The sequence below is a fragment of the Elgaria multicarinata genome, chromosome 1, assembly GCF_023053635.1.
Source record: "Elgaria multicarinata webbii isolate HBS135686 ecotype San Diego chromosome 1, rElgMul1.1.pri, whole genome shotgun sequence".
Taxonomy (NCBI): Eukaryota; Metazoa; Chordata; class Lepidosauria; order Squamata; family Anguidae; genus Elgaria; species Elgaria multicarinata.
Genome location: NC_086171.1, coordinates 139,021,524 through 139,048,936, shown reverse-complemented (window position 1 = coordinate 139,048,936; position 27,413 = coordinate 139,021,524). Strand labels below are relative to the sequence as shown.

At 39.5% G+C, this 27,413-nt stretch overlaps 1 protein-coding gene across 1 annotated transcript; it reads left to right on the top strand.

Moving 5' to 3' along the window:
* Positions 1-1,048: 1,048 nt before the first annotated feature.
* Positions 1,049-27,011, top strand: LOC134406235 (methylcrotonoyl-CoA carboxylase beta chain, mitochondrial-like). Its single transcript, XM_063137562.1, has 13 exons — positions 1,049-1,080; positions 2,501-2,833; positions 4,073-4,269; positions 5,507-5,685; positions 7,853-7,933; positions 9,617-9,795; positions 10,911-11,103; positions 14,611-14,702; positions 20,413-20,569; positions 22,173-22,295; positions 23,645-23,793; positions 24,145-24,226; positions 26,295-27,011. The coding sequence occupies exons 2-13, from the start codon at positions 2,505-2,507 to the stop codon at positions 26,382-26,384; spliced, it is 1,851 nt and encodes a 616-aa protein (XP_062993632.1). The 5' UTR covers positions 1,049-1,080; positions 2,501-2,504; the 3' UTR covers positions 26,385-27,011.
* Positions 27,012-27,413: the final 402 nt, after the last annotated feature.

Here is a 27,413-nt window from a genome sequence, read left to right as displayed (position 1 = left end):
TATTCATGGACCCACCAATGCCGGGCATATCAGCTAGTGAATATATAAAGAATACTAGAGACTGTAATCAGTGAATGTTTTCTAGTTTAACTGGGGATTTTGTATTATTTGCATGCTTTTGTTGTTGTTTCCAGCATTTTTCATTCCAGAATTAGGTTCCATGTATTTTTAAAAAAGCAAAATAAGGAGAGCATGCAGTTAACAGATGAGGCCCTTCCACCACCTTAATCAGTTAGAATGCAGCTGCACCTGTTGAGTCACATATGTATCACTTAAAATGTTTTAGTGACCAATTATGAAAGGCAAAGAAAGAGAAGACAGACCTGTTCCCAATTGCAGTCTGCTTCCAAAACCAAAGTAAACCTTGAGGTGCAACTCCACCGATACACAAAGACATTTTCATTTAAATGCCAGGGGAAGACCTTTTTATTCTCTCAGCATTTTAACAGTCTATAAATAAATTTTAACTTGGTGTTTTCAATTTGTAATTTTGCATTGCTGCTGTTTTTATCTGGTTGGTATTTTATATTAGAGCTCCGGCTATTGGGCGGTATAGAAATGTAATAAATAAATAAATACGCTGCGTTGTGCCAAGGTTAGTCCTAAGAGCAGACCCATTAACACGAATACAGCCCTCTCTGTGTAAAGTTAATTAAAAATAAATCGAAAATTAAGTTTACTGAGATAAGAGATGGGGAGGCAGAATAAGAGAAATTCGTGTCGGAAATAGGGTGGGCGGAGAAAAGAGGCGAATACTTTACGAAACCGAGCCAGAGAAGCGAATAAAAGCAGGCGGCAGCACTTGACTTCGTCGGAGCGACCCACCAGAGCTTCGCGCCGCTACAGCCACGGTTCATCCTGTTCAAACCCGAAAGTTAGAGAACGACCATGGCACGTGCCAACAATCCAGCAGAGAAGAAAGCGGCTAGGCAAGAAATTGAGCATGCGCACTTTGGACTGGGGGAGGGGGAGGAGTTTCCGGCCGTATATTAGAGTCCAGAGGGGAGGGCCCGTCCCGTCGCGAGAAGACGGGTCACGTGCTGCTGGAGCGGAACGAGGCTTCTGGGAGAGGCCGGGACGGTAATGTCAAGCTTTCCTCCGGTGTATCCGGCGGGTGGGCGAAAGTTTGGGGCCGAGGAGAGAAGGGAGGAGGCGTTATAAAGCGAAGTGGTTGTCAGTCAGTCTGCACCTAAACGCTAATCCTAAAAGCGTTTAGCGGCGGGCGAAGCCGGAGGAGGCGTTCTCCGGATAGTAGCGGCGGGCAAGGCCCGTCGCCTGCTGTGAATTGACCGAGCTCTTTCCCTCAAAGAAGCTTCACTGCCTCAGTTTTAACGTTTCTGGAGGTGTTTAGCGCCCCCTTCAGGCATCTCCTTGCGAGAGAAAACAACAGCCACAAAGACTCTTGCGGCACCTCGAAGGCTAAGGGCGGAATTCCAAGCACGTTCAGGCAGGAAAAAAGTTATTCTGTCTAAGCGTGCATAGGATTTCACCCATAATGTATGAGTTACAGAGACAGTTGCAATTTCCTGTTTTAAAATTACTTGGGGCACAATCCCATGTTTTTACTCTGTGCAGCACCATGTATACTGATGGTGCTATATAAATAAATAAATAAATAAATAAATAATATTTATTTATTATACAGCTGGCTTGGGAATGCTGTGAATTGTAGGGCTTTTTCTTTCTTTCTGTCTAAACATGTATTGGATTTTGTCTCAAGGTGCCCAAGACTGTTATTTTTTTGCTACAACAGACTTAATACTGCTACTTCTGCCCCTGCAAGACTTGCTTTTTATCTTCACTCCATAACATTTTTGCTGTTGGGCTCTTTAATTTACCAGTTGAGACAGTCCGTTTAAAGAAAAAAATACCAAGAAATAGTTCGGATACAATATTAAAAAATGGTTTAACATATATTGGCGGTGCTATATACACTTCCTTGCAGTGAAAGGGTTAATTGCCTCCCTCCCCACAATATGCCTTGAAGGCTTACTTTTTATGCCAGAGATTGTGAGTGCTTCCAGAAGAGGATTTTATCATGTCATTGCCCTGCCCCATTCACATAGTTTTATTGCAAAAGGATCCAAATCTAGATGATTTCATTCACTTTTAATCCTCACATGTTTTCCCACCTTTTCTTCCATCTTTTTTCTTATTGCAGAAAATCTGTTAAGAAAAAAAAGATGGAGTAGATGCACTTGCATTCTTACTACTAGCCCTAGGACCCTTTAGTCTGCAAGCACCTTGCAAGGGGTTATGTATAGTTTAGGGCTGTCGTGCCCCTGCTTATGTTCTAACTGCTGAAATGGAATTAAATTGACTAGTAGGGCTTCTGCTTTAGGAAAACATTTGCATCTGTACTTGATTTTGAATGATTGATTAAATGTTTCTAGATATATGCTAGATTATTTTACCTTGTGATATTTATTGGCTTATGTTTGTATGAATTAAGGTGTCAAGCGGGGTATGCATTTTTAAAAAATGATATATTCTATCCTAGGGTTATGTGGAACCATATCACTTTCACCCTCGTCTCCCAATATCCACGACACTCTTTGTCTATATCCTGCTCCCCATTATTCCGAACTTCCAAAAACAAGTGCCAGGAATTTAGCATGGGCAGACAGCAAATATTGAACCTACTGAACTTCAGGGATAGAATAAAATCTGTCAACATGGTTCCATGTAACATGATACACTCGTCTTCTGTGAGCTTCAAAATAAAAAATAAAGAGCACACAAAAACCTTCCCAGTATTAGATGGCGGCATCCCTTCCCTGTATAGACATGTATTTGAAAGCAATGCAAAGAACAGTGAGATCTGCATTCAGAGGTAATTAATTCTTTTGTAATGTACCTACATTAGTTGCTTGTGTATCTGTTAATTTGGGGTAGCATTAGCATTTTTAGTATCTATAGTAATTCCGCTGATATCTGGTGAGGCTTGTGACTCCTAATAATCTATACACTTGAAATCTATTAAATGTTATTTCTCCTGCCTCCCAGAAGGTTTTGAATAATTTCTTACTATATACATATATACACACACACAGATCTTTATCTTTACAGGGTGGAAAGGTATTTGAGCAGTTTTAGAGCAGTGTTAAATAACTTAAAGACATCTAACTTGATTTTTTCAAAAGGTTAGCTGTGCTGTATGCTTTACATATGTGTGAGAATTTCATAAAACTTGCTTCACATTACATTTTGAATGCAGTGACATATATAGTAACTCATGCATTTCTCAATCCCCAGAGAATTAATGTTTGACAGTTATTTCAGTTAATCATTATTCAGGCAGGAAAGTGACTCACTACTTTTATGGATTGGTCCTGAAAGACCATATGGAAGCAGCCCAAAGGGCTTTATTCAAAATTATCACCATGAGCTGAAAGAAAAATCATGAATGTGATGGCATGACTTTTCATGAGTTCTTTCAATTTAATTTCCTTAGTATCTTTTGAGGAAGCCAAAACCCAAATAGCACATATTGTCATAGCTTTGTGGATTCATCACCATGATCACAACAGAGCTATTAGAGAATTTACAATAAAATAGAAAATAGACCAAGCATTTTACTTTTGGGTCAGAGATAGTTCAAATATTTCATATTTTCTGAATAAATGTAGTGGAGAACCTGCTTTATTTAAATATATACTTTAAACTCTCTACTTAAATATATACTTTAAAGTTTCTAGTTATAGTCACATTAAACAAACATGTTTTTACAGGATCAAGGTTGTATTTAAGTCATAACATTTCCCCAGAATTGTTGTGTACATCTCCAGTTTAAATTCTAATCTTATGTAAACCACCCAGAGAATTTTGGCTATGAGGCGGTATACAAATGTAATAAATAATATTTAATTTTTCCTTTGTTGCTGGCTTTTCAATAATATAGTGAACTATATGTAACCGTCATCCCACCACTTAAATAGCAGTAGCACTATTGTCTCATTAATATGATGGCAGGGTAGTTAATATATTCACTATATTAACTTTCTTTGTTCATTATGATTTTGGAAACAAAAGTTGTTTTTGAGCTCCTTTGAGCTTTTCATTTTGATATCAGATACTCAGAGTTGCTTGTGAAGGTCAATAAAGGAGGAGGAAAAAATGCGGTATTACGTCACACTGAGAGGAACAAGAAGTTGCTTGTTCGTGAACGCATAAAGATGCTTCTTGATGATGAACCTTTCCTTGAGCTCTCCCCTTTTGCAGGCCTTGATATGCCTTACGGTGATGTTCCTGCTGCAGGATGTCTCACTGGTAGGTTTTGTGTAAAGGCATAATAATTAAATAATAATAATAACAACAACAATGCACAATAATAATAATAATAATGAAAAACAAAAATAATAATGCACAATAATAATACACAATGATGATAGCAGCCTACATGCATAGCTCTATTCTGTTCATACCTATCGGGAGTTGACCTGCCATCAACAAAGAAGAAAAATAATATCTTTGGTGCTGTGTCTATTGAAAGATCTAATACTGAAAATAGAATGAGAGGAGACATCAAGGATGATTTTTCTTGATTAATTGATTTAAAAGATTTAAAAGTCACCTTTAAAGAAAACATACAAGCAAACCATGTGTTAATTTGGGCTGTTTAACCCTTGAATAACCCGCAGTGTCTAGGTTCAGACATCACACTAACAACCTACAAATGGGGCATTCACAGATTGTTGTTGCAAACCCGGAAAAGACTTTTGCACTTTGCTGCCGAATGCTACCTTTATGTCTGAACAGCCCCATTATGTTGGGAGTCCTCTATATTGGGGTAAATTTTACCTTAATGAGTTTGCAACAGGAGTGTGTCTCATTAGTTTAATTGGTAAACTAATTAACTAAAGATTCAGTCAGCTAATTGGTGTGGCTGTGACTTAAGAACATATTTATTTTAAGAATAGTTTGGGTCATTCTATGTTATTGTAATGAAACATAATTTTAAAAAGTATTAAAGATTGCCTTACATTGTAATACCTCAAAGTACCCACACTGAAGTTTTGGTAATATGCAGATTTATTTTATTTAATTGATGGACTGATGAATTAAAAGGCAGATTATTAATTAACTACATTATTTAATTAGTTGACAAAATTAGTTTGCAGTGGACCACCAGAATGTAATGGGGTTCCATATTGAGCTTAAGGGACGCTTTGATAATCTAATTGTAATACATTTATTTGCAGTTTTTGAAAAAAGTAATACCAAAGGACTTACCAGTTTTGTCACTGCTTAGTTCTAAAACAATTCTCATTTATTATACATGTTCTACCAACACTGCAAATAAACCAGGAGGTCAAGCTGTGTTCTTACTGACTCTCTTGGCATTACCATATGCTGCAGGAAACTTTTCTAGAATGTTTCTCTATTTATATAATTCATGGTACAATTGTAAAATATTTCTATGGGGATAATTTAGACCACTTGTACCATGACATTTTTTCTCTTTGGAAGATCTTCTTTACAACAGTTAGTTTGAACTTCATTTTAGGAATCGGAAAAATCTGTGGAGTCTGGTGTGTCTTCATAGCAAATGATGCAACAGTGAAAGGTGGGACTATTTATCCTATTTCAGTGAAGAAACAACTAAGAGCTCAAGAAATAGCAATTAAAAATAGACTTCCATCTGTTTACCTTGTGGACAGCGGGGGAGCATTCTTACCTCTTCAGGTAAAAGATACATTTGATGAATTCTTTTTTTTTTAATCTGTTGAAAAGTTATTCTCTTTGATGCATGTTATGGTTAGTTTTCACTTCTGTGCCCTTTAAACATTTGTATACTAGAAAAATACTGTCTGAACAAACAACTCATAGTCCAATAGGAAAATGAAAGCCAGAATGTGGATGGGCTATTAGTGTCATAATTCTTCTCAAAGAAAGATGATTAATATATCAAACTATGCACTGAGAATTCTAAAGGAAGCAAAAATAAAACAAGATTTGCAGAGAAATAGTGGTTATTCCAGTTTGTTAAAAATAATAATATTTGCCAACAGAATTTGAAGCAAGAAGGAAAAAAATGAGAAGCGCAAACTGCAGTCCTTGAAATCTGCCTATTTGTGGAATGGAAGAGCTGTAGCTTCTTTTTATTGGAATGAATTTCCTAACCATCAGTCAACTACTTGGGGTATCATGGGATTCTCATGAATATTAAAACTGTCAATACGCAGAACCGAGGGACCACACAAAATGGCATTGCTGTTACAGTAATCACCTGCTAACAGCTTCATACTATTTTATATTACTTGAAAGATTTATATTTGCTTTCAATCAAATGATCTCCAAGGAGGCTTGTTAAACAATTCAAAAGAACTTACCCAACACCATTGTTCCTCTGGCCAGTAGCAAAGGCCAAAGTGTTATTCCTCTTGCATTTGCAATCCCATGACAACTGGAAGTTGGAGCAGAGTTCTTTCTGGCAGCTGCTCATTTTCTGACCAATAGCTGAAGCAGGCTTGTCCTTCTGTTTTCATGCTGTTCTTCCTGAGAGTGAAGGGATACAACCTTGAAGTGTTCCTCTAGCAGTGGCAAAGATCAGCATGCCTTCTTGCCTCTAATCACACGGCAACTCAGTTCAAAATAGTTCAATTACTTCATCTTGTTGTGTAGGAAACCATTGTCTGGACATGTGAACCAGGTCACCTCTGCAGTACTTGAGAACATAGTAAAGGGATGAAAATTTAAGTCCTTATCACTTTGGCATTAATTCATATATAGATTTTTGACTCAGTAGTCTTTTTTCCCCACCCAAGAAAAACTCCATTGGTAAAAGAAAACCACTTTTTAAATCCGAGTTTAAAAATGGGCTGAAATAAGATGACAAAACAAAAAAGATAAAATTGTGCCTACACAGAATAATCTGAGACCAAGCTAGTGTGTTCTTTCGATTTTGTCCTAGATGTGTCCTATGATCTTCATAGCTGAATAGAATGCTTTTCCAGATAGCCAAGATATGTAAATTTCTGTCTTGCACAACACAGCCAGTTATGTATAGTTTTAGCTTTGAATGGTTATTGCATATAAAAAGAACAAATGAAATGCCTTGAAAAAGCTAATGCCTTTCTAAGATTTGTTTGGAAGTAATGGCAACAAATTGTGGGTTAATTAACCTATGAATTGCTAGGTTGCATGCTGCACATGAGCTACTTCCGCTTTGCATAATCAATCTCTGGTTGTAGGTTGTTGCATGACATGTGAACCAGATACTTCGGCTGCATTTGGACGACACAATAGTCAACCCTGTGGGCATAGTCCACTCCACAGTTGAGTATTAGCATGTCATGTTGAACGTGACATGCTAATACTCAACCATGGTGTACACAGAGCCCACAGGGTTGACTATTAGTCTCTCCCCCCCCTTGACCACCCCTTTTCTTGTTGCTATGGCCCTGCTGGGGAAGGAGGTGTTGTGGAATGAAACATTGCCTGTCGGGATGGTATCCCTCCACACTGCCTCCCCATTTGTTGCTATGCCAAAGATGGAGAGTCTCTCCATCAGGAGAGTCTCTCCTCGCAACATCACCCTGCCCTCGGCATAGCAACAAATCACAAATCTGCACAATGTTGATTATTTGTGTTGGTCATTTCTTGAAAATAACCAACCGTTTGCTCATTACTCAACAACCTACAATTAGCTGATTGGAGTTTGATTATGCAACCTGATTATGCAACCTGGAAAATCATGGATTGTGCCACAATTTGCTGCCATTATGCATGGATGGGCCCTAAGATTATAGTGGGTATTTTTTTGAGTGATGAATCTGAAGTATAGATTAACAGTTGAGTTTGAATTTTTGTAATACTGAAATTCTCTCCTTCTTTCATATTCTTCTGTCAGGCAGAGCTGTTTCCTGATCAATTCCATGGAGGCCGAATTTTCTACAATGAGGCTGTGATGTCTGCATTGAGAATCCCTCAGGTATAATACTGCATTAATGGTACATTATTAAAACATATTTTCCAGTATTACATTAATAAAAATAATAATGTACAATTGTTGAACAGAACACTTCATAGTGTTTTCAGAACAGTCATGCAGTATCTTATGTTTTGCACCAACATTCTTTTTGCTGTGACAGTATCGTAGGCAACACTATAGTTAGGCATTAAGTATAGCTTCTAAATTGTGCAAGCTACGGGTTCCCCTCTATTCAGCACTGGTTAAGCCTCGTCTTGAGTATTGTGTCTATTTGTGGGCACCACAGTTCAAAAGGAATGCAGACAAGCTGGAGCGTGTTCAGAGAAGGGCATCGAGGATGATCAGGGGTCTGGAAACAAAGCCCTATGAGGAGAGTCTGAAAGAACTGGGCATGTTTAGCCTTGAGAAGAGAAGATTGAGGGGAGACATGATAGCACTCTTCAAATACTTGAAAGGTTGTCACACCGAGGAGGGCCAGGATCTCTTCTCGATCCTCCCAGAGTGCAGGACACGGAATAAAGGGCTAAAGTTAAAGGCAACCAGATTCCAGCTGGACATCAGGAAAAACTCCCTGACTGTTAGGGCAGTATGATAATGGAACCAGTTACCTAGGGAGGTTGTGGGCTCTCCCACACTAGAGGCATTCAAGAGGCAGCTGGACAGCCTTCTGTCAGGGATGCTTTAAGGTGGATTCCTGCATTGAGCAGGGGGTTGGATTCGATGGCCTTATAGGCCCCTTCCAACTCTATTAATCTAAGTATCTTCATCTTATTCTTAGTAACGGACTCATGAAGCTTGTGTGTCATGTACAGAACTATTCCTTTTTGCAGCCTGTAGGAAGATTTAATAGCAATTCACATCAAGATCCCTGTGTGGTTGTGCCTGATTAGGGTTAAGTATCCTCCTTGTGGCATGTTACACTGGCAAGATATTGCCATCCCTTCACAGCAGCTGGTGCAGCAGGCGCGACATCAGTCAACCTCCCCAAAAGCAGTATACAAGTAAATACAATCCATGTTTTAATTAACTATGGTTTGTTGATTCATAGGTTATCATTACATGCGAAACTAGAACTAGGGTTTTTAACCATAAACAACCCACAAAGAGAACCCATGGTTTGTATTGCAATTGTTTAAACTATGGGTTGTGGTTACATGCAAACCCAGAATTCTGGATTGCTCATGGGTTGTTTTGCCAAGCTGAAGAGGTAGTGGGGAAGAGTGGTCAAAAATGTATTATTATTTTTATTTATTTATTTATTTATTACATTTTTATACCGCCCACTAGCCGAAGCTCTCTGGGCAGTTCAGTGTGGCCTCTTTACATGCCAGTACTGCAATGACACAAATATCTTTGGGATAGAAGGAAGGAGCAGGTGAAGGAGGAAGAGAACCTAGGAAGAGAACCTGTGGTTTGTAGTTGTGTTGTAAACTCTGGGTTGTTTGTGGCTTCCTAAAATAAAAATCTTGACTCTGGTGGGCCCATTCAGAAGACACCTTAAAGCCATGGTTTAAGGTGTCTTCTGAATGGGGCCTTTGTCTTTTAGAATTTTTCTGAGATGAGTAAATAAATGCTGCTTTTCAGTAGTATTGCTTTATATTACTGTGATCATCTTTAGAATTTACAACAGAAGTTAAAATATTGTGTCTGTTCTCCTTACCTATACCTTGATGTTTTCCCTAGGTGGCAGTTGTATGTGGCTCTTGTACTGCAGGAGGTGCTTATGTTCCTACAATGGCAGAGGAAACAGTCATTGTAGATAAAATTGGTACAATGTTCCTTGCTGGGCCCCCTTTAGTTAAAGCTGCTACAGGAGAAGACATTCATCCTGATGAACTGGGAGGAGCCAACCTGCACTCAAAGTAGGTATAATATTAGTTTCCCAGCTTTTAATATTTATTGAATCATACTTTCTCTCATACGCCCTGCCTACACCTGCCTCGCCCCCCCCCCCCCGGATCACCCCAGTGCATGCAAATGATACACAGGGGATCCCGGGAGCAGGCAGGGACAATCCCTCCATTTTTCTGGGATAATCCTTAGGTGTAGAAAGGGCCAAAATTGTTCTAGAGCAGGGGTAAGCAACCTGGTTGTCTCCAGATGTTTGAACCACAACTCCCATGGACCCAGCCAGCATGGCTAATGGATGGGTATTATGGAAGTGCCAGTCCAAAATATCTAGAGAGCACCAGGTTACCTATCCCTGTTTTAGAGGTATTCAAGTTCTTACACTGAAGTTTGCCTGTAAGTTTGCCTAGAATTATCTCGAAGCACAGAAACCATGCTTAATTTGTGCTGTGCTAAGGTCCAGCATCTATTTTCAGGCCAGGAATTATACCTAAATGTACAACAGATATTGCCAAGGACATTGCCAGGTTGGAGCAGCAAGAGAATGATGACAAGGATGGTGAGAAGAAGATTTAAATCTATTAGTAGATCTCTGGATGATATGCCATAGATTGGTAAAGATTTCTGATTCCCAGTTATTTAACCATAGCAGCAACAAAATTACCCCACCCTAAATTATAGTGCTGAAGGTCTAGAGTTGATTTTTGTATAAAAAGACTATGAACTCCATTCAGTTCTTTTACTCAAAGCAAATTTTTGGATCCATAATTCTTTCATTCTAAGTATATGTCTTTTGCACTAAGTTCCATTAGGATCTCATGATTCTATGGGAAAAAACCAAACCAAAGATCTCACAAGCCTAAAGTATGCCCTGCCATGTCCTATAGAGAAGCTAGTCATCAGCACCCTTTACAATGTTGTGAAACTGTTAGAGGTGTGCCGTTCTATTATGCTTCTATTGGTCATTGTATTGAAATATAAGAAAAATAATAAAATAATACTATTTTTTCCTGCAGTATAGTTATAATACAAAAGGTAGAAATAGTTTCTTTCAGACACTAGTCTTCTTAATGTCTTTTCTGGAATAAAAAATGCCTGTTGTCACATATATTTGTGAAATTTCTCTCAGGGTCAGTGGCTGTGTTGACCATTTTGCATCTTCAGAAAAAGAAGCATATGAATGTGTTAGAAATATTATTTCAACACTGAATTATGAAATTCCTCTAGAAGAGACTCTAGAGTTTGACAATCCCTTGTACAATGCTGATGAGCTGCTGGGACTTGCACCACAAGATTATAGCTACACTCTACACATAAAATTGGTAAGGAAAACTTCCAATTTCAATTTTGAATATGGTTAAGCTTCTTAAAATAAATCCCATTGAAATAAATGGGATCAAACAGCCTAAGTGTGTAGTTAAACCACTGTTCTTTTACTTCTTAGTTTGCTTGGGCCATTTATGTAAGTCTGCTTCACCTGATGCATGAAGTGTTGTACTCCATTCACGTGTGTGTGTGTGTGTGTGTGTGTGTGTGTATATGTATATATATATATAGAGAGAGAGAGAGAAAGAGAGGTAGGTGTAAAGAGACTCAAAAGCAAAGCAACAAGGAGGCTCTAGATCTATTCTGAATGCAGTCAATCTTAAGTAAAAATATGGAACCTGAAACATTTAGCACTAAATCTATTTTGAAATCACTCTGTTATTATTAGTTTATCTTTCATACATATAACCATACTTTTAACCACAGAGAGAACTGACGATCACCACTTCATGCATCTGATAAGGTGGACTTATTGTGGGAAAGCTTAGACTATAATAAATTTAAGTTTGTAAGATGCTTATGAGAGTTTTTGTTAGTTTTGCTGCCCCAGACTAGCCGCTGAGAGATCAAGGAGAGTCAACAGAGTCACACTCCCCCTATCTTTCTCCCAACATAGATCATCATACAGGGTGACCAAGGCTGTTTATGTGCCAAAACCAGGCCTAAAACCCGACTGAAATGGATCCCGATAATCATCCTGGGATCATTCCTGTGCATCCAAATGACACACAGGGGTCAGGAGCTGACAGGGACGATCCCTCCATTTTCCTGGGATAATCCTTAGGTTTAGAAAGGGCCCTAAAGTGTCTGGAGCTGGCCCACAACCACCTGCTCAAGGACTTTGCCCAGGAATGTAACTTTTGCCACTGGCTTGTAGTTACTAAGATTTTCTGGGTCCAGTGAGGATTTTTATTAGCCAAGAGGGGCAAGGATCCAATACAGAGGTGGTTGCATGAACCTGTCCAAGCACCTTGTCAATGTACCAACTGAAACTCATCCAAGAAAACTGGACAAGGCGGTGCTCTGGATACCTCACTAGATTCACCTGCTATGGCCTCCCTCCCTCTGTGATTCCACCTACTCAAAAGCATTATCTGATATTGCTCCTCACCCTCTTTCTCATCATTGCTACTATTTGCTTGTTTGACAGGCAGTGATCATGTAGGCTGTGGCAGCTATTCACTATTCACCATTGCAGAGGTGAAGTGGAGGAGTAACTCTAGGGTTTTTTGTCGGCGAGCTCCTGCTGGAGTGTGGGCCCTCAAGTCCATGGCTATCCTTGAGACCAGTCCTGTACACCCCTATGGAAGTTGTTGTGTTGGTGTTGAATTTTAGAAGTATTTCTAGATGTGGCTATCTGGTTGAGGTGACGTGTTAGAAAAAGATCTTAGCTCTAGGTATATAGTTGATACCTAAACATCTCTCTCTCTTTTTTTTGTTTTGTTTTTTGTTTATTCGTTCAGTCGCTTCCGACTCTTCGTGACTTCATGGACCAGCCCATCTTAGAACATTTTTAATGTTCACTTCATATTTTTATAGGTAACTAGCTGATATGCCCGGCATTGCTTTGGTGCGTGAATAGTGTTTATAACATGCCGCTGCTATGGAGTCACATAGAGGATAAAGCAATCTTCAATATTTCCTGCTGAAGAAATTTTATTTATGGAATGTCCTAAAGGAATAATAGCAATTTGTACTGGTCATGACTATGAGTCATAGTTTGGTGGCAAGGGAAGACTCTTGGGAGTTCCACCCAAGACATGCTGGGAGTTGTAGCCATAACCCTCAGTTTTTTATTAAATTCTTTTTTAAAAATACTTTAAATCCAAAAGTTTATGTTTTTACATTTTTCTGGTACATTGTACACCCAGACCTATCATCCTGCCAAATTTCAAGGTTCTACCTGGTGTTGCTCGGGCCTATATGTCTGTGAGGTAATCATCTTAAAATTGCAGGCTGGTACTAGGCCTGTGAGTAAACCTTTAATAAATTAAATTCATTTCTTTTTCCCCTCTCCCACCCTCATGACAACCCTGCAAGGTAGGCCAGTCCTAGGCATATGAGGTAACTTTAAAACAAATTAAATTAGTTTCTTCCCCCACCTCTCTCTCTGAGGAAGCTGGCTGACTGACTCACGGGTAGCTTGATCGTTGCTATCGGTGACAGACCCAGAGCTGCGACCTTTTTCCCTTCTGCCCCAGCCAGTCCCAGGTGCTCTCCTTTCAGGCCCAGGATGGCGAGCTACTTTCAGATGATGGCTGCCAAAGCCTAATAAGTCTTCCCTCCCACCCAAGGCATGCTGGGAGTTGTAGGTGCAAGCTTAGCACCTTGAATAACATGTTAATCTTTGAACTCATCTGAGGTGTGGTAGGAGAGTGGGCCTTCTTGTAGCACTTTGCTTAAAGATTTTTTTCCCAGGCAGACTTGCCTAGTGACTGTATTAATGGCTTTTAAGTGCCAAGTGATTTTTTTTAAAAAAAATACATATTTTCCAAGATCTTTTGACTTGATAAGATTTTTTATGCTGCTCCCCCCCCTCCGGTTATAACTCAACCAGTACTACACTTCCCAGCATGCCTTTGGCAGCCCTCAGGTGCCTATTTTCTCTGAGAGGTGCTTTCCTCCTCTTGTTGCTGATGCTGCTCTTTGACAGAGCGTCCAGGCGTCGTATCGCCGAGGAGGTAAGCAGCTCTTAGTGGACGTGCACAACTCTGGCCAAGTCCTGCTGGGACTGCCTTAGCCTGCACTTCTCACCCACAAAGTGCTCTCATCAGGAGCCTGTACTGAAGGACTGGGCTGGGCACTTGCCCCCTTCATCAAGCTTGTTTCTCGGCATGCGCAGAGTGCTTTCCTTTTCCCTCTCCCTCCCTCTTAAGGGTGAAGGCTGTCTGCGTGCTTCCCTCAGTTTCTGAGAAAACAGCGATATCTGGATGGGGTGCCTTTGAACATGTCCAGAGTTCAGCCTCTCAAAGACACGCTGTTGTATCTAGTTATGATTTTAAAACCACACACGGCAGGTGGGAGGAGGCTCCCACAAATGGATGCAGCCCATTTATGTGGGTTGTTTCCTTTTATATGGAATTGGGTTGACTGACTTTAGGAATCACAGTGGCCACCAAAGGCCAATAAGTCTGGCCTTCCACCCAAGGCATGCTGAGAGTTGTAAGCGTAAACCTAGGTTTTATTAAATTCTTTAAAAATACTTAAAACCCCCAAATTCATGTTTTTAGATTTTTTCTAATCCATGTACACAAAGACTTGTCTGGGTAAAGAGCATTAAGGCAGTACCATATGTGGAAGTGGGTAAACATTCCAGGACGTATGTGACACAAACATACTTTCCGCATTATAGGTAGAGATACTTTGTTAGATTTGAGCATATAAATATTGTGATCTAATATAACGTTTCAATATCAAGCCATAATTTCTGACTAAAGAAACTTTTTTTTTTTAGAAAGCTAGCTAATACTGATTTTTCGTTTTTCTTGACAATGTTTTTATAGATTCTGAGTCGTATGATAGACGGCAGCAAGTTCCAGGAATTCAAAGCTAATTATGGAACAACCTTAGTAACAGGATTTGCCTACATAGAAGGGTAAGAGTGAAGATTAAAACAAATGAACTAAATTATTTTAACCCTTTTTATTGATCAGTTAAGTGTTTAAAATAAGACTACTTGATTAAGCAAATGAACTAGTTCCTTTTATTGAGATCAACTTGACAATATAATGCAGTTGGGTTCTGCCAAATTGTGGGCCTTTTTAAACGTTAGCTCAGTGGAGGCAGTGTGTTCTCCAACAGTGCAGCAAACACAAGTTCTTAAATACAATCTCAGAATGGTAATCAGTTTCCCCCAATGCACAGTATTTCTTCCTGCAGCTGGATAACTCCCAGCGCAGCCCATTCAGCAAGGATCTGATGCCATCTAGCCCAAAGGTGGTCAGCTTGTTGCCCTTCTGATGTTTGGCCTACAACTGCCAGTAGCCCTAGCCAGCATAGCCAGTGGTGGAGGATGGTGGGAGTTGTAGGCCAAAACATCTGGAGGTTGACAAATTGCCCAGCCCTGTTCTAACCCGTTTTGAACTAGTGCTAATTTAGACCCAGTTTCTACAGATAGCTCCTTAAGCTAATGTCTATGTCTAGGACCAAGAGACTAGTAAGTGCTTGTAATACAGCCTGAAAAAGCCTGAAGAACCCTTATAGGTTCTGTCAGCTGAATGGCTAAGCAACAGACCCTATTCTCTTGGGCTGTTAATAAGGCCGCTTTCACTAGCTTCTAGAAACACTCAAAACTTTCAAAAGCTGAAATAAATATTTAAAGGCCATTTTGTATTTGAAAGAAAAGTCTCTAGTGGCCTAACCTTTTCTCTTAATGTTAAGCTTGCCTCAACAGCCTTAGAAAGCAAATCATTTTGCAAGGATTAATAAAGCATGTTATAACTTGAACTCCTTGATTTCCTCTGAGATGAAAATGTGATAGTTGAGATGCTTTTTCCATTATGACAAGACAAATTATGCCACTGAGAATATGGACAGAAGTATTTTGCTTTCTGCTGTAAGTAAATTGAAAATATTGCACAATAAGAATAATAAAGAAGTTTCATATTCATTTCTTACTTAGAATTTATTTTGCCACTCCCTCAAAAAAACGTGCTGGCGTAGTCTGAGCTTTTATAGCTGTAAATGGATAGCACAATGTGCAACATTACCAATACAGACAATGATTGCTTGTTAGATTATTGTTTTATACTTAAGCATCTGAGTTGAGGTTTGCTCATACAAACCTCAACTCTGTAGAGACCTATGTCTTCTTCAAGCACTCATCACTTAAAGGGGCTCCATGCTATGTGGGAAGTGAGGCTGCACTGTTGTCAGGCACACCACGCCCCCTGCATGTCCACATTCTTCAATGAGGAAGGCCACCCATGAGCAGCCGCCTGCTTCCTCCATGCAGACATCTGCACTAACATGGATTTTCAGGATGTGGGACCAGTGGCATGCCCATTGGCAGGGTCAGCAGCATGGCCCTGGTCCTCATCATGCAATTAACAGAGTTCCCAATGGAAAATGTCATTCTACTGTTCCATTTTTTCATCGTCATATATACTTGGAATGCTGTGTATCACTTTAAAGATAATTTTTCAATGTTTCATAATCTGGCAACAGTTCCCCCCAGAAATGGCACCGCCTCTGAGTAAAACAGCTGTAATATGAAAGATAAACAGTAATTTCTTGATTTTTTCCCTAATCTTCAGTTAAAGACTTCTCTGAGAAAATAATGCAATAGGTGAATGACCTTTTATTGTATTGATATTCTTGTTTTCTTAACTTAGTAAACTTAAGAAATTTTATGACAAGAATGAGTTCAGATGAGTTTGGCCAATAACATTTATAGTTCTTTGAACTTGTTACATCAGTCACAAAAAGTTTTCTTCCTCTTGTGAAATGAAAAGAAACAAATCTGTATGTTTATTTTTTTATTATTGAATTTATATACCACAATTTTTCTTCCAAGGAATCCAAGGCGGCGTACATAATCCATTTTATCCTCACAACAATCCTGTGAGGTGGGCCACTGGCTGACTTTGGGCCAGTCACAGACTCTCAGCACGGTCTGTGACTGGCCCAAAGTCACCCAGTGGGTTTCCATAGCAGAGTGGGGACTAGAACCTGATGTCCCAACTCTTTAGCCACTGCACCACACTGGCTTCAACTTTATTATTACAACTTTACTCTGTACAGCACCATGTACACTGATGGTGCTATATAAATAAATAATAATAATAATAATAATAATAATAATAATAATAATTGTCTTCTCAGAATTGTTAGACTTAAGGAAATATGATAAGATGTTGTTTTAAATATTTTTACAGGCAGCCGAGCTTGTGACTAACACAACATCATAATGTGTGAAAAATATAATAATGAGTGACTGTCATAATTCCTTTTATGTGAATTTAATATTGCTTTCTGATGAAAGTTGATAACATCGCCTAATTGTTTTAGATAGGCGGGGTATAAATTGAAATAATAATCCTGTATAAGTCCTACTTAAGAGTAGACCCATTGGAATGAATGGGACTTAAGTTAATCATGACTGACTTAAAGCTTATTCATTTTCATGTCTCCATTCTAAGTGGAACGTTGGATTTTACCCATTATATTGGAACACTTTTTATGTTGATTAATTATCAGTAACTTCACGCTGGATCAGGGACATTTGTCTGCTAAATCCAACCCATTTTCTTGAAGCATTTAGAAACTTCTACTGGCTCGTCCTCAGTTTTCTCAAGAAGAAAGGGCCTTCCTGAAGCGAGGCTGAGGAGGTGAGCCCATCCACAGTGCAAAAAGTCAACTCTAGGAAGAGTATGCAATCTGTACTACAGCCCATTCCCTTTCCTCTGGAAACACTTTCAATGACCCAGAGAAAGGTTGAAGCCAATCATTAGAATACAATTGAAATGTGAAGTACTGTGTCCAGTTCTGGGTGCTACATTTTAAGGACATTTAAAGCTTGAGTACATCAAGAGAAAGATGACTAGGATGGTGAGGGTCCTATGAAGAATAGTTGAAAGTGCTGGATACGTTTAACCTGGAGAACATTAAGAGTTTGAAGAGACCATTAGTCCAGTTCCTGCTCAATGCAGATTCTGCAATGCAGGAAGCAATTACAGCACCCCTGATAATGGCCATCCATCCATTTAAGCAAATGCCTTCAGAGAAGGAGAGACCACCACCTCCCAAGGCAGTCGTTTCAACTGTCAAATAGCTTTTAATCACTTGGAAGTTCTTCTAATATTTAGCTGAAATCTACTTCTCTGCAATTTCCATCCATTGGTTCTAGTCCTGCCCTGTGGAGCAACAGAGAACAACTTTGCTCCATCTTCTGCATGACAGTCTTTCAGATATCTGAAGACTACTATCATGTCTCCCTTTAATCTTTTCTTCTATGAAACAGCCCCAAACTTCTTGTGTCTGTTGGCAACATCGTTATTGTTAAGTTCAAGGCAGGGAAATGAGAAAAAGCCCTCAGTGGATCAGGTAATAAGATGTGATATTATCTCATGGCTGTCTAATATGTATAGTCTTTCTAGGTCAATTTCCTTGTATGTTTCAGCTGTCAAAGGGAGCCAGAGGCAAATAGGTAATATACAAGAAAACTGACAAGGCAATTTGCCTATTGTCTAATTTTCATACGTACTGAAGGACCATAGGGGAAATAATCAAGGGAAACAAAGGATGCACAATTCAGAAGCACTGGAAATGGGGGTGGGGAGGCCAAAGAGACTAAGAGTATCAAAAAAAAAAAAAAAGTAGGGAGGCATACAATATCTCTGTTTCAGTGACCCCAAGTCTCCAGCTGCTCCAGAAAAGGAGATATTAACTTTCCCCCTCCCATTTTCACAACTCCTTTAAAGAAAATGCTGGGAAATGAGTGATGGTCCTCACAAAGTGCCATTTTGGCATTGATGTAAGGGCAGTAATTAGCGAGATCACAAAAAGCGAGCAGTGTGGGCTTTTTGCCATGCTTGCTGAGCTGCTCTGTAGCCAATCAGTGCAACTCACAATAAAATCAATCTCAGTTTCTGACGAAACAACAATCCATCATGGGTAAGAACAACCATACAATAAGCCATGGGTTCTCAGCATGGCTTCTTCCTGAAAGAGAAGCCACCTCACAGAAAACGCTCTGGGTTTGAACGACACGGCAACCAACCCTGGTTGGCTGCCCATGGTGGATTGTCATGTCGTGCGAATCCAATCAGTCTCTTGCTCTCCTTAAGTTTGTTTGTTTTTTAACAGACATCAGAACTGTTGTTTTAAAATGGATACCGTTGTTTTTATGCTGTTGTTTTTATGTTTTTAAATTTTTGTATACTTTTTAATGCTCACTGTTTTAACTGTTGTAAACCGCCAGAGAGCTTCGGCTATGGGGTGGTATATAAATGTAACAAATAAATAAATGAATAAATAAAAATAAATTACTCAGCAGCCACTAACCCCAGCTTCCAACCCTGAATATATTCTTTTCAAATATCTCTTAGTAAAAAAGCTCCTGTGCCATTTCATTCTAAGTGCAGCTAGATTTTTTAAGAACAAGGAAAGTTTTCTTTGTTAATTAATTAATGGGCTGGATGGGACAAAGCGAAGGACAATTTGAAATCTCTATCTACATATCATTATCTATTATTATTATTATTATTATTATTATTATTATTATTATTACCTGCCTCTTCCTCTAGATCGAGGCAGGGTACAACACAAATACAAAATGCCATAAAATTATCTAAAATTAATTCTAAAGCGTCTGTAAGGGTGACAACATTTTAATTCCCTAAGCTTTTTTTCCTTTCCCCACTCCATTTGCAACAAGCTTATGCTTTCAAGCCTTTTTAACCTTGTTTTTGAAAACAGATGCTTGCTGTATCGGGTTGTGGCCTGCCAGAGAAGTGGGGGCAATGTTTAATATATAGAAAGAGACTTACAGGGGACTCAGACTTATGGGGATCAATGCCATCTGCTTTACTAGCCATTTTCCTTAATTTTATGGGAGGGGCAGGCTTCCACTTGCTGGGTGGAAAAGAAAGGACTCCTTGCATGTGTTTGTTGGCACATTTACTTGCTGGCTAGTAGGAATATTTTTTGGCTGCTAAGCCCAGACATAGTTTGTGGTCCACTATTTCACAATGAGACTGTTTTGCAAGAGAATACACTAAAGCTTTTGTGGAATAAGATATGTTATTAATGTACAATTAATTGTTGGATGGATTCCACTAGTTCTTGATTATATATTGGCTTCTCCTCCTTTGTGTAAAATGTTTCAGGCTGTTGTGTCTGATATAGAAGCAATTTTTCTTTATTTTGTTAAGCAGAATTGAATATGTGTAAAAAACAGAATAGCGAACAGTGCACAAGTAGCATTTCTCTCCCTATCATAGAGCTCTCCTGCCTGCTGCTGCTGCTCGCTACACTTCTGCAAAAGCTATTTCTGAGGGTCCTGGAATTTCCAGATTAATATGGGATGTGGCACGAGGGGGCGCTGTAACTATAGGGGAGAACTGAAGGAAATCAGGCAGCTCCTTGATTGAGTGAATGTGCCCTTTACTTGTAAAGAAAGGCTCTTTAGATTTATGAGAACCTTGGACAGCTTTGAAATGAAAGAAGTGCAAGGCATTTATAAGTGACTCTTCTAAGATGATATTATAAAGCCATTGTACAAAATACATATAGGATACTTACTGTTTTCATCTCAATGTTTCCAGTACTCTTAAACTACAGAAAGTGTTTTATATTTTTGTCAGACAGCTAGTTGGAATAGTAGCTAACAACGGTGAGCTGACCCGTGATGCTTCTTTAAAGGGTTCCCACTTCATACAGCTTTGCAGCCAACGAAACATTCCAATCCTGTTTGTTCTGAATACAGCTCCATGTGCAGCAGAGCCAACCAGTCTTGCACAAGTAAGGCAACTAATACAGAGCACATTCAAATGGCCATAAATTAAGAGGGGCAGATTTTCTGTTCTAAAGATATGGTCCTGGCCAGGTCTTAATCCATTCTGGGCCTCCACTGTCCCAATAATGATGATTAGGAGTCAGGGCACACTGTGCAAGGAATTAACTTGAAGGTGATCTAGGGCAAACAGTCTTTTAAAAGTGTGTTTTTGGGAACCTTTCACTTCTCTGGAGATTAGTAAGTTTCCTCCAATAAGATTAGTAGTGGCAGACAAACTTCTCTGAAAGATAGTTTGCTCACCACTACTGACTTTCCCACCATACACCCACAAATCCCCTGCAACATTCACGGGTTCCTTTGCATACCTTTTAGGAAGGAGCCCCTGAATGAAAGTTTGTAAACCTCGATGTTTTCACTTTGGAAGTATGTATGGGGTTGCGGGGGAGAGAAAGTGAGTGAATGAGTATTGGTTGGAAGCAAAGTATCTGAGGGAGGTGGCTGCTAAAAGATTATGCTTGACAGGAGCTGTGGGGGCGGACGGGCTCACTGGGGCAGCCCAAGGTGAGGGAGGTGGTAAGCTAGTTGTTGTGATTAATCTTATATGAGGAAATAATTCCTTCATTAGATTTTTTTAGCCATCTTGGAAGGTTAGAGTTGCTAGGAACATTGCAGCCCAAGAGGGAGTGGGGGAAAGCAGCTAAGTGGTTCCTCATTCCTAGGGTATCTTAGGAAACAGTGGTTGAAGACTCCTGCTTACTTTCCGGGATGCTTTAGGAATGGGGATCCTGCTGAATGGCAGGGACCAGAGAGCCTTTTCCTAGAGCGATTTTTCCTCTTTTTGTTGATCGTGTTAGGTCGACTGGGTCAAGGAGCGCTCTTCAGTAGCTTGATGCTGTTGCTGCAAGACCAAGATCTGTTGCTGCGGGGGAGTGTAAGAAGGGTGTGTGTGTGTACATGCAAGTATGTATATGTGTGCATGTATGTGCAACTCAAGCCATCCTAGCAGACATCAGATACAGCCTTCAGAACCAAAAAAGTTAGGAAGAAGAAGCTAATCTAGAAGAAAAAAGAAATTATTTTTTCCCAGTGGCTCTAGTGGTAAGCTGGGATCTCAATAATTTACCATCTGGACATGCTGTAGGCTTTAGACAAAACTTTTCTTTATAATGCAAAATGATCTTTATGTGAAGTTCAGAGAAGTTTATGTCACTTACAGTGATCCATAATTTTACCTATTTTACCTACAGAACTCGGTATTTCCCAGTAGTATGTTTTTGTTTGGTTCATGAGGAGGGCTGGTGGGCTGGCCATTCTCGAAACCTCTTCTTTGTAAAGCTCCACCCTTCTGTATGTGCATATACAGCAAGCTTTGTTCTCTGTTCTGGAGAAGAATAGAAGGTTTTGAAGAAGAATAGACTCTAGCAGTGAGTTTCTAGCATTAAATCCAACATTAATTCTTACCTTCCTTCTTGCATTGGCGAGAAAATGAATTAATTGCTTCCATCTTTGTATATAGGATTTTCAGATCCTTTATATATTCAGACTAGGAAGTAATAGAATCTCTAAAAATAAAATAGTAACTGACTACACCTTTTCATTTTAATTTAGGCAGAGGATCATACTAATAGATTAAAGGCACAAGCCTCCATGATGGCTGCTGTTGCTTGTGCTCCTGTCCCCAAGATAACCCTTGTGATTGGTGGCTGCTATGGAAATGAGAGTTATGCTATGGTAAGCTTGTTCTATAGGATGACCAATATGTTCGCTCATCAGGACTTCGCTCTTGATGAATGACTTGTCTCTTCTTACTCCACAAAGCTCGTACAAAGCTCTACTATTTAACTAATGAGCAGTCTGCAGGCAGTGAAAAAAGGTACAGAATCACTGCTGGTATTTGACTTAAGTATGAATTGCACTGCTGTGTAGACCAGGCACAGAATCTAGACTTAGACAGGTCCTGTTGTTCTGATATTTGTGCAAATATTGTTACCTCATAAGATGAATCTTATAGCATAGACTTTGCATCTATATCACTCATTAATTTGCCTTTGAAAACTGAGTTATAACAATCACTTTTATGTGTCATCTTGGAAGCACCAGAATTTATTGTTATGCAGTCATTAAGGGTGCAATCCTATACATATTTAGACATTGAATTCCTCGTGGAAATGTGATTTTTAGTTGGATTGTATATATAGAGCAACTTAGAGAGCCATCGTATGGTCCCTGGGCGACCATCACAGGGATCATAGGATTGTTCAGATTCGCCCTTCTGATGTCGGAGGCAGTGCTCCTACCTCGGAAGGGGGAGTTGGAGGTCTGCCTCCCCTCCCCCTTCACTTGGAAAAGTGGTCTTGGAAGAGGAAACAGGGGCTCTGGTTGGAAGGGAGGGGAGAAGACTAGGAAGGCCAGGATATCCTGAGCCTTTTCCAGCTTCCTTGCCTCCCCCTCTGAAGCCCATGTAGTGAAATCTGCAGGGTGCGTCCTGCATTGAATGATTGGGGGCTTCCGACTTTGGGGGCTTATAATCACAAAGGATGCAATCAATAGCATCCTTATATAGATTACTAAATTGTCTGATCTTTAAGACCAGTGCTGTGTTAGTGCTCAGTCTTTGGAAAAGTAGTATCTGTGAGAAGCATTCATTGATCCTGCTATTAGGACAGAAACTTCCTGTTCCTAGTGCTAGTACATTTGGGCACTAGTGTGGAGAATAAGATGATGGAAGAACACTTAGTTTGGTCACCAGCAATGGCTCGAAGAAGAACTGCATAAAAGTGCAGCTGAATAGTAAGTTCCAGTGTGGCTTTTGTTTTGCAAGGGAGTTGCCATACTTGTCAGAATATGATGCTATCATCATTGTAAAGGCTCAGGCTGTTGCTTGTGCTTTTCTCACTACCACAACTCCAAAGGATCAGTCTGAACGGAAACCTGGAATTGGTGTTTTAAAATTAGATGATCGTGTTCCACAGTATTTCAAGTGTTGTTAATATCTCCCCATCAGTGGGCAGTTTGTTCAATTGGTTTAAAGGTGCGTTTTAATTTATGGATTCTTTTGGCCTTGTGTTGTCTTCCTCTAGTGTGGGAGGTCCTTTGATCCAAACTTCCTGTTCCTCTGGCCTAATGCAAGAATTGCCCTTGTGGATGGAAGACATTTCCCCACATTTTCATTGATCTGGGATGATGATTGCCCAGGAGCAAAAGTAGACTTAACACTATTAAAGGAAAAGTAAGTGCATTTTTAAAAGCTTCAAAATCAGGATTGAATTAGTGGTACTGACATTTTTATTTAAATTTCAGGATACTACTTCTAAATTTATAACGCAAATTTCTGAAGTTGCTTTGCTTTGTCTTTATACTGGTGATTTTTCTTTTTTGAAACAGAATATGTGTCTTCAGCTTAAACTCAGATTTTATTAAATAAAAATAAAATAAATATTTTAAAAATAAATATTTTTCCTGAAAAAATGTGTGTATTGTGTTATTATTCCATTCCATTCACAGTCTATGTAGGAACTCCCTAAATGCATCAGAAAATAGAAATATTACCTTTACCTTTCTGAAATTCCTGTATTTCCAGACTAGAGGAAGAAAGTAGTGCATTTTACTCGTCTGCCAGGATCTGGGATGATGGTGTAATCCTACCTCAACATTCAAGAAAGGTAGGTTTCCTTCTCTAACTGTAAACTTATAAAACGTGCTCAGGACCTACGCCTTCCCATGCCCACCTATCCAAAAATATTTGTTTATGATCACTTATTGTACTGTTTATTTTTCTTGTTAAATAGTATTACTTCTATCATTGCAGTTCATTTATCTGTCCAATTAGCTTAAATGGAATCATCCAACACTTGTTATTCCTTCTCCTAACATCTTGTACAATGGAAAAGAATTGGTATGCAACACACTATCATAAGTGTGTTTACTCAGAAGTAAATCCCTCAGTTCAGTGTATCCCTGCTTGGGATTGCAGTTATTTACTCATATCTCGAAGACAAAGTGGATTTAGATTATTCTTTCATCCTCACTCAGTCAAAGGATGGTAACTTCTTACTCATTGACCTAGTTTGCATATCACGCTAGGCCATGTTGGTTGTGAGCACGGGTGGTTGCAGAGTGGCTTTAGCGTGTTGTTCAAACTCCGTGCATTTTTTCTGATGTGGGTTGTTCTTTGCAAACATGCCACCCTGAGAACCCATGGCTTGTAGTGGGTTTGATTAGGGTGGTTTGTTCACAGGGGGGCTTGTTGTGATGTCCAAACCTGGCAGGGTGATTTTGATCTTGGGTTGGGCATGGCTAGAGAGTCACCTGGCAAGAGGATCAAAATCCCTGCCACTCCTCATGATTTTGCTAGCGTTACCACCCCATATCCCTTCACAGCGCCCTCCATTTCAGGATGGATTTTAATATATTTTTTTAGAAATTGTGAAGAAAGGACGCTGGAGAGTATCCCGAACATTTCAGGTTTTAAAATTTTTGGTTCTGCACAAGTGCACCGCAGTGAATGTCTGCTGCTAGGAATTTTGTGTAATTTCACCCTCATTTTTACTGTTCTGCCTTGAATTTTCACAACTTCCCCTTCCATTTTACTGCTGTGCCATGAAATTTGCATATTTTTAGCAGTCTGCCTTGAAATTTGCATATGTTTACCCAGGCAGTCCCCTCTCTGTCTTGACATTGGCATGTTTAGCGATCCCGCTCAATGTCTAACCTTCACGTGCATCTGACAGAGACCAGTGGAGGGAAGTGACAAGCACAAAGGGGCGGGGGAGCAGGAGAGAAGGAGCTTTAGGGGCAGGTGTTACTACTGCAGTAGAACATGAAACAGTGGAGGATCTAGTTGGGAGTAGGCAGTTAGCCTGAGAGAGAGAGAGAAAGAGAGAGAGAGAGAAGGTGGTAGATTTGATCGAACCCTGTCCTTGTCCCCCACACATGTAGTTGTACTAGCCTCTAAATCAGTGGTGGGCTGAAAGTAGATCTCTAGATATTTTGTACTTCAACTCCCAGAAGCTTCTGTCAAATTTGGGGAGTCAGGAATGGTGGGAGTTGAAGTCCAAGATCTACTTTTTGCCCTATGTCTGCTTGAAGTGACCCCAAGATTAGAGCTGATGTAGCTAAAGATAGTAGTAAGTTTGTTTATTTTGTTCTTGACTATATGTTCTGTACGCTGATGCTTGTTTTCCATCTGTAAACCATGTCTTCTTGCCTATGAACAAATAAACTTTGTTTTGAATATTCCGAGAATAATGTGACATGAACTTAGAGATTCCTTTCTCACAGGCCTTCCCCTTCATGCCTTATCCTCAACTCTGCTTACTGTGTTTTAGATTTATAAAGATCAAGGGTACTGCTGGCCCTGCCAGGGAAATATGGCACCAAGGCATTGATAATACCTGAGCAGACCTTGGATAGAATTCATTACTGATGGAGCCTTCCCCGATCTGGTGCTCTCCAGATGTTTTGGACTTCAGCTCCCGGGATTCCTGACCATTGGCCATATTTGCTGGGGCTGGTGAGAGTTGAAGTCCAAAAGATCTGGATACTGAGGAAGGCTGTCTTAAACTTTCCAGAGAAAAGTCAGGGCATGAATGAATGAACAAATAAACACACTCAGCCTCAGGCAGTTAGAGATAATAATGTTAACCTACTTTGCAGGTTTGTTTTGAAATAATGTATGTGAAGCACTGTGTTCAAAGTGCTATTATTGATGTTGTCTTTCTCTTTTGACAGGTTATTGCACAATGTTTAAGAATTATGAAACAGCAGAAATATCAGACCATGTCTCTGCAGCAGTATTCTCTTCCTGTCATACGAATATAAGCCTATAAAGAACTGGATTTGAACATTATGCTGATGACAAATTATGATCATTCATATTTTAATATTGTAATAGGAATACCATTATGAGATCAAAATATGAAAGCGTAGCTGAACTTCAAGAGATGTTGTATATATCTCTTCAACTCAACCATGTTTCTATTCTTGTCTTTACTCCATTGGTAGGATACTTTAAATGTAGGTATTTTGTGCTGAATATGAATTATTATTCACAGATTTTATTACTTTTCCAAGATTCTAGACAGCCCCCACAGTTCAAAACATTTTTTTTAAATACAGAAACATAGAAGAACAGCAACAAACCACACCCTCCCAAGTGGACTAACCAGACCATCTGCAAGCTAGACAGGGAACAGGCACTTTGACACACCTTCTGAAAGGCCCAGAAAGAGGTGCAGCTGCACAAACTGGGGAGATGACTCCACAATGTTTGGCCAATTGATATGAAGGCCCTGCTTCTAACCACAACAGTTCTCACCTCTCACAGAGTTCGCATAGGAAAACAGCTAGATTAGTTGGTCAAAGCTGAGAATAAGGTCAGTAGAAGGAGATGTGTTCTCTAAGATATGTGCACCCACATGAACTTTAATAATTTTCATGTAATTTTACCTTTGTCTAAAAGGAGAAAAATTACCGTTTGTTCAATAAAAATTGCTGAATTATCTCTTATTGCCTATAAGATACAATTTAAGAAGCCATTTTCCTCTGAAATGAGGGGAAAGGTTAAAAAAAAGTATAGAGAAGTTTATTAATTATCCATTGTCTTAAAAGTATAAGACAATAATTCATCATACTAGCAAAGCTGTAATTTCCAGTTTGTTTGCTGAATCACTATTTGTTTTTTTAAAATTCATAGTGGAGCATAATGTGTTTAAAATTAAAGAGTCTCCCTGCACCCATCCGTTGGCTTTAAAAGCTATTGAGACTGAGTCCTGTCTCATTCATGAGTCCCCAAGTCACAGAATGATCATATGAAGACTGCTTGACAGTGTATTGCTGATGCTCTTTTTC

Coding starts and splice junctions, on each gene's coding strand:
- LOC134406235 (XM_063137562.1), top strand. CDS start 2,505: ATGTGGAACCATATCACTTTCACCCTCGTCTCCCAATATCCACGACAC. Junction 2,834..4,072: donor AGTGAGATCTGCATTCAGAG/GTAATTAATTCT, acceptor TTTTGATATCAG/ATACTCAGAGTTGCTTGTGA. Junction 5,686..7,852: donor GAGCATTCTTACCTCTTCAG/GTAAAAGATACA, acceptor TTCTTCTGTCAG/GCAGAGCTGTTTCCTGATCA.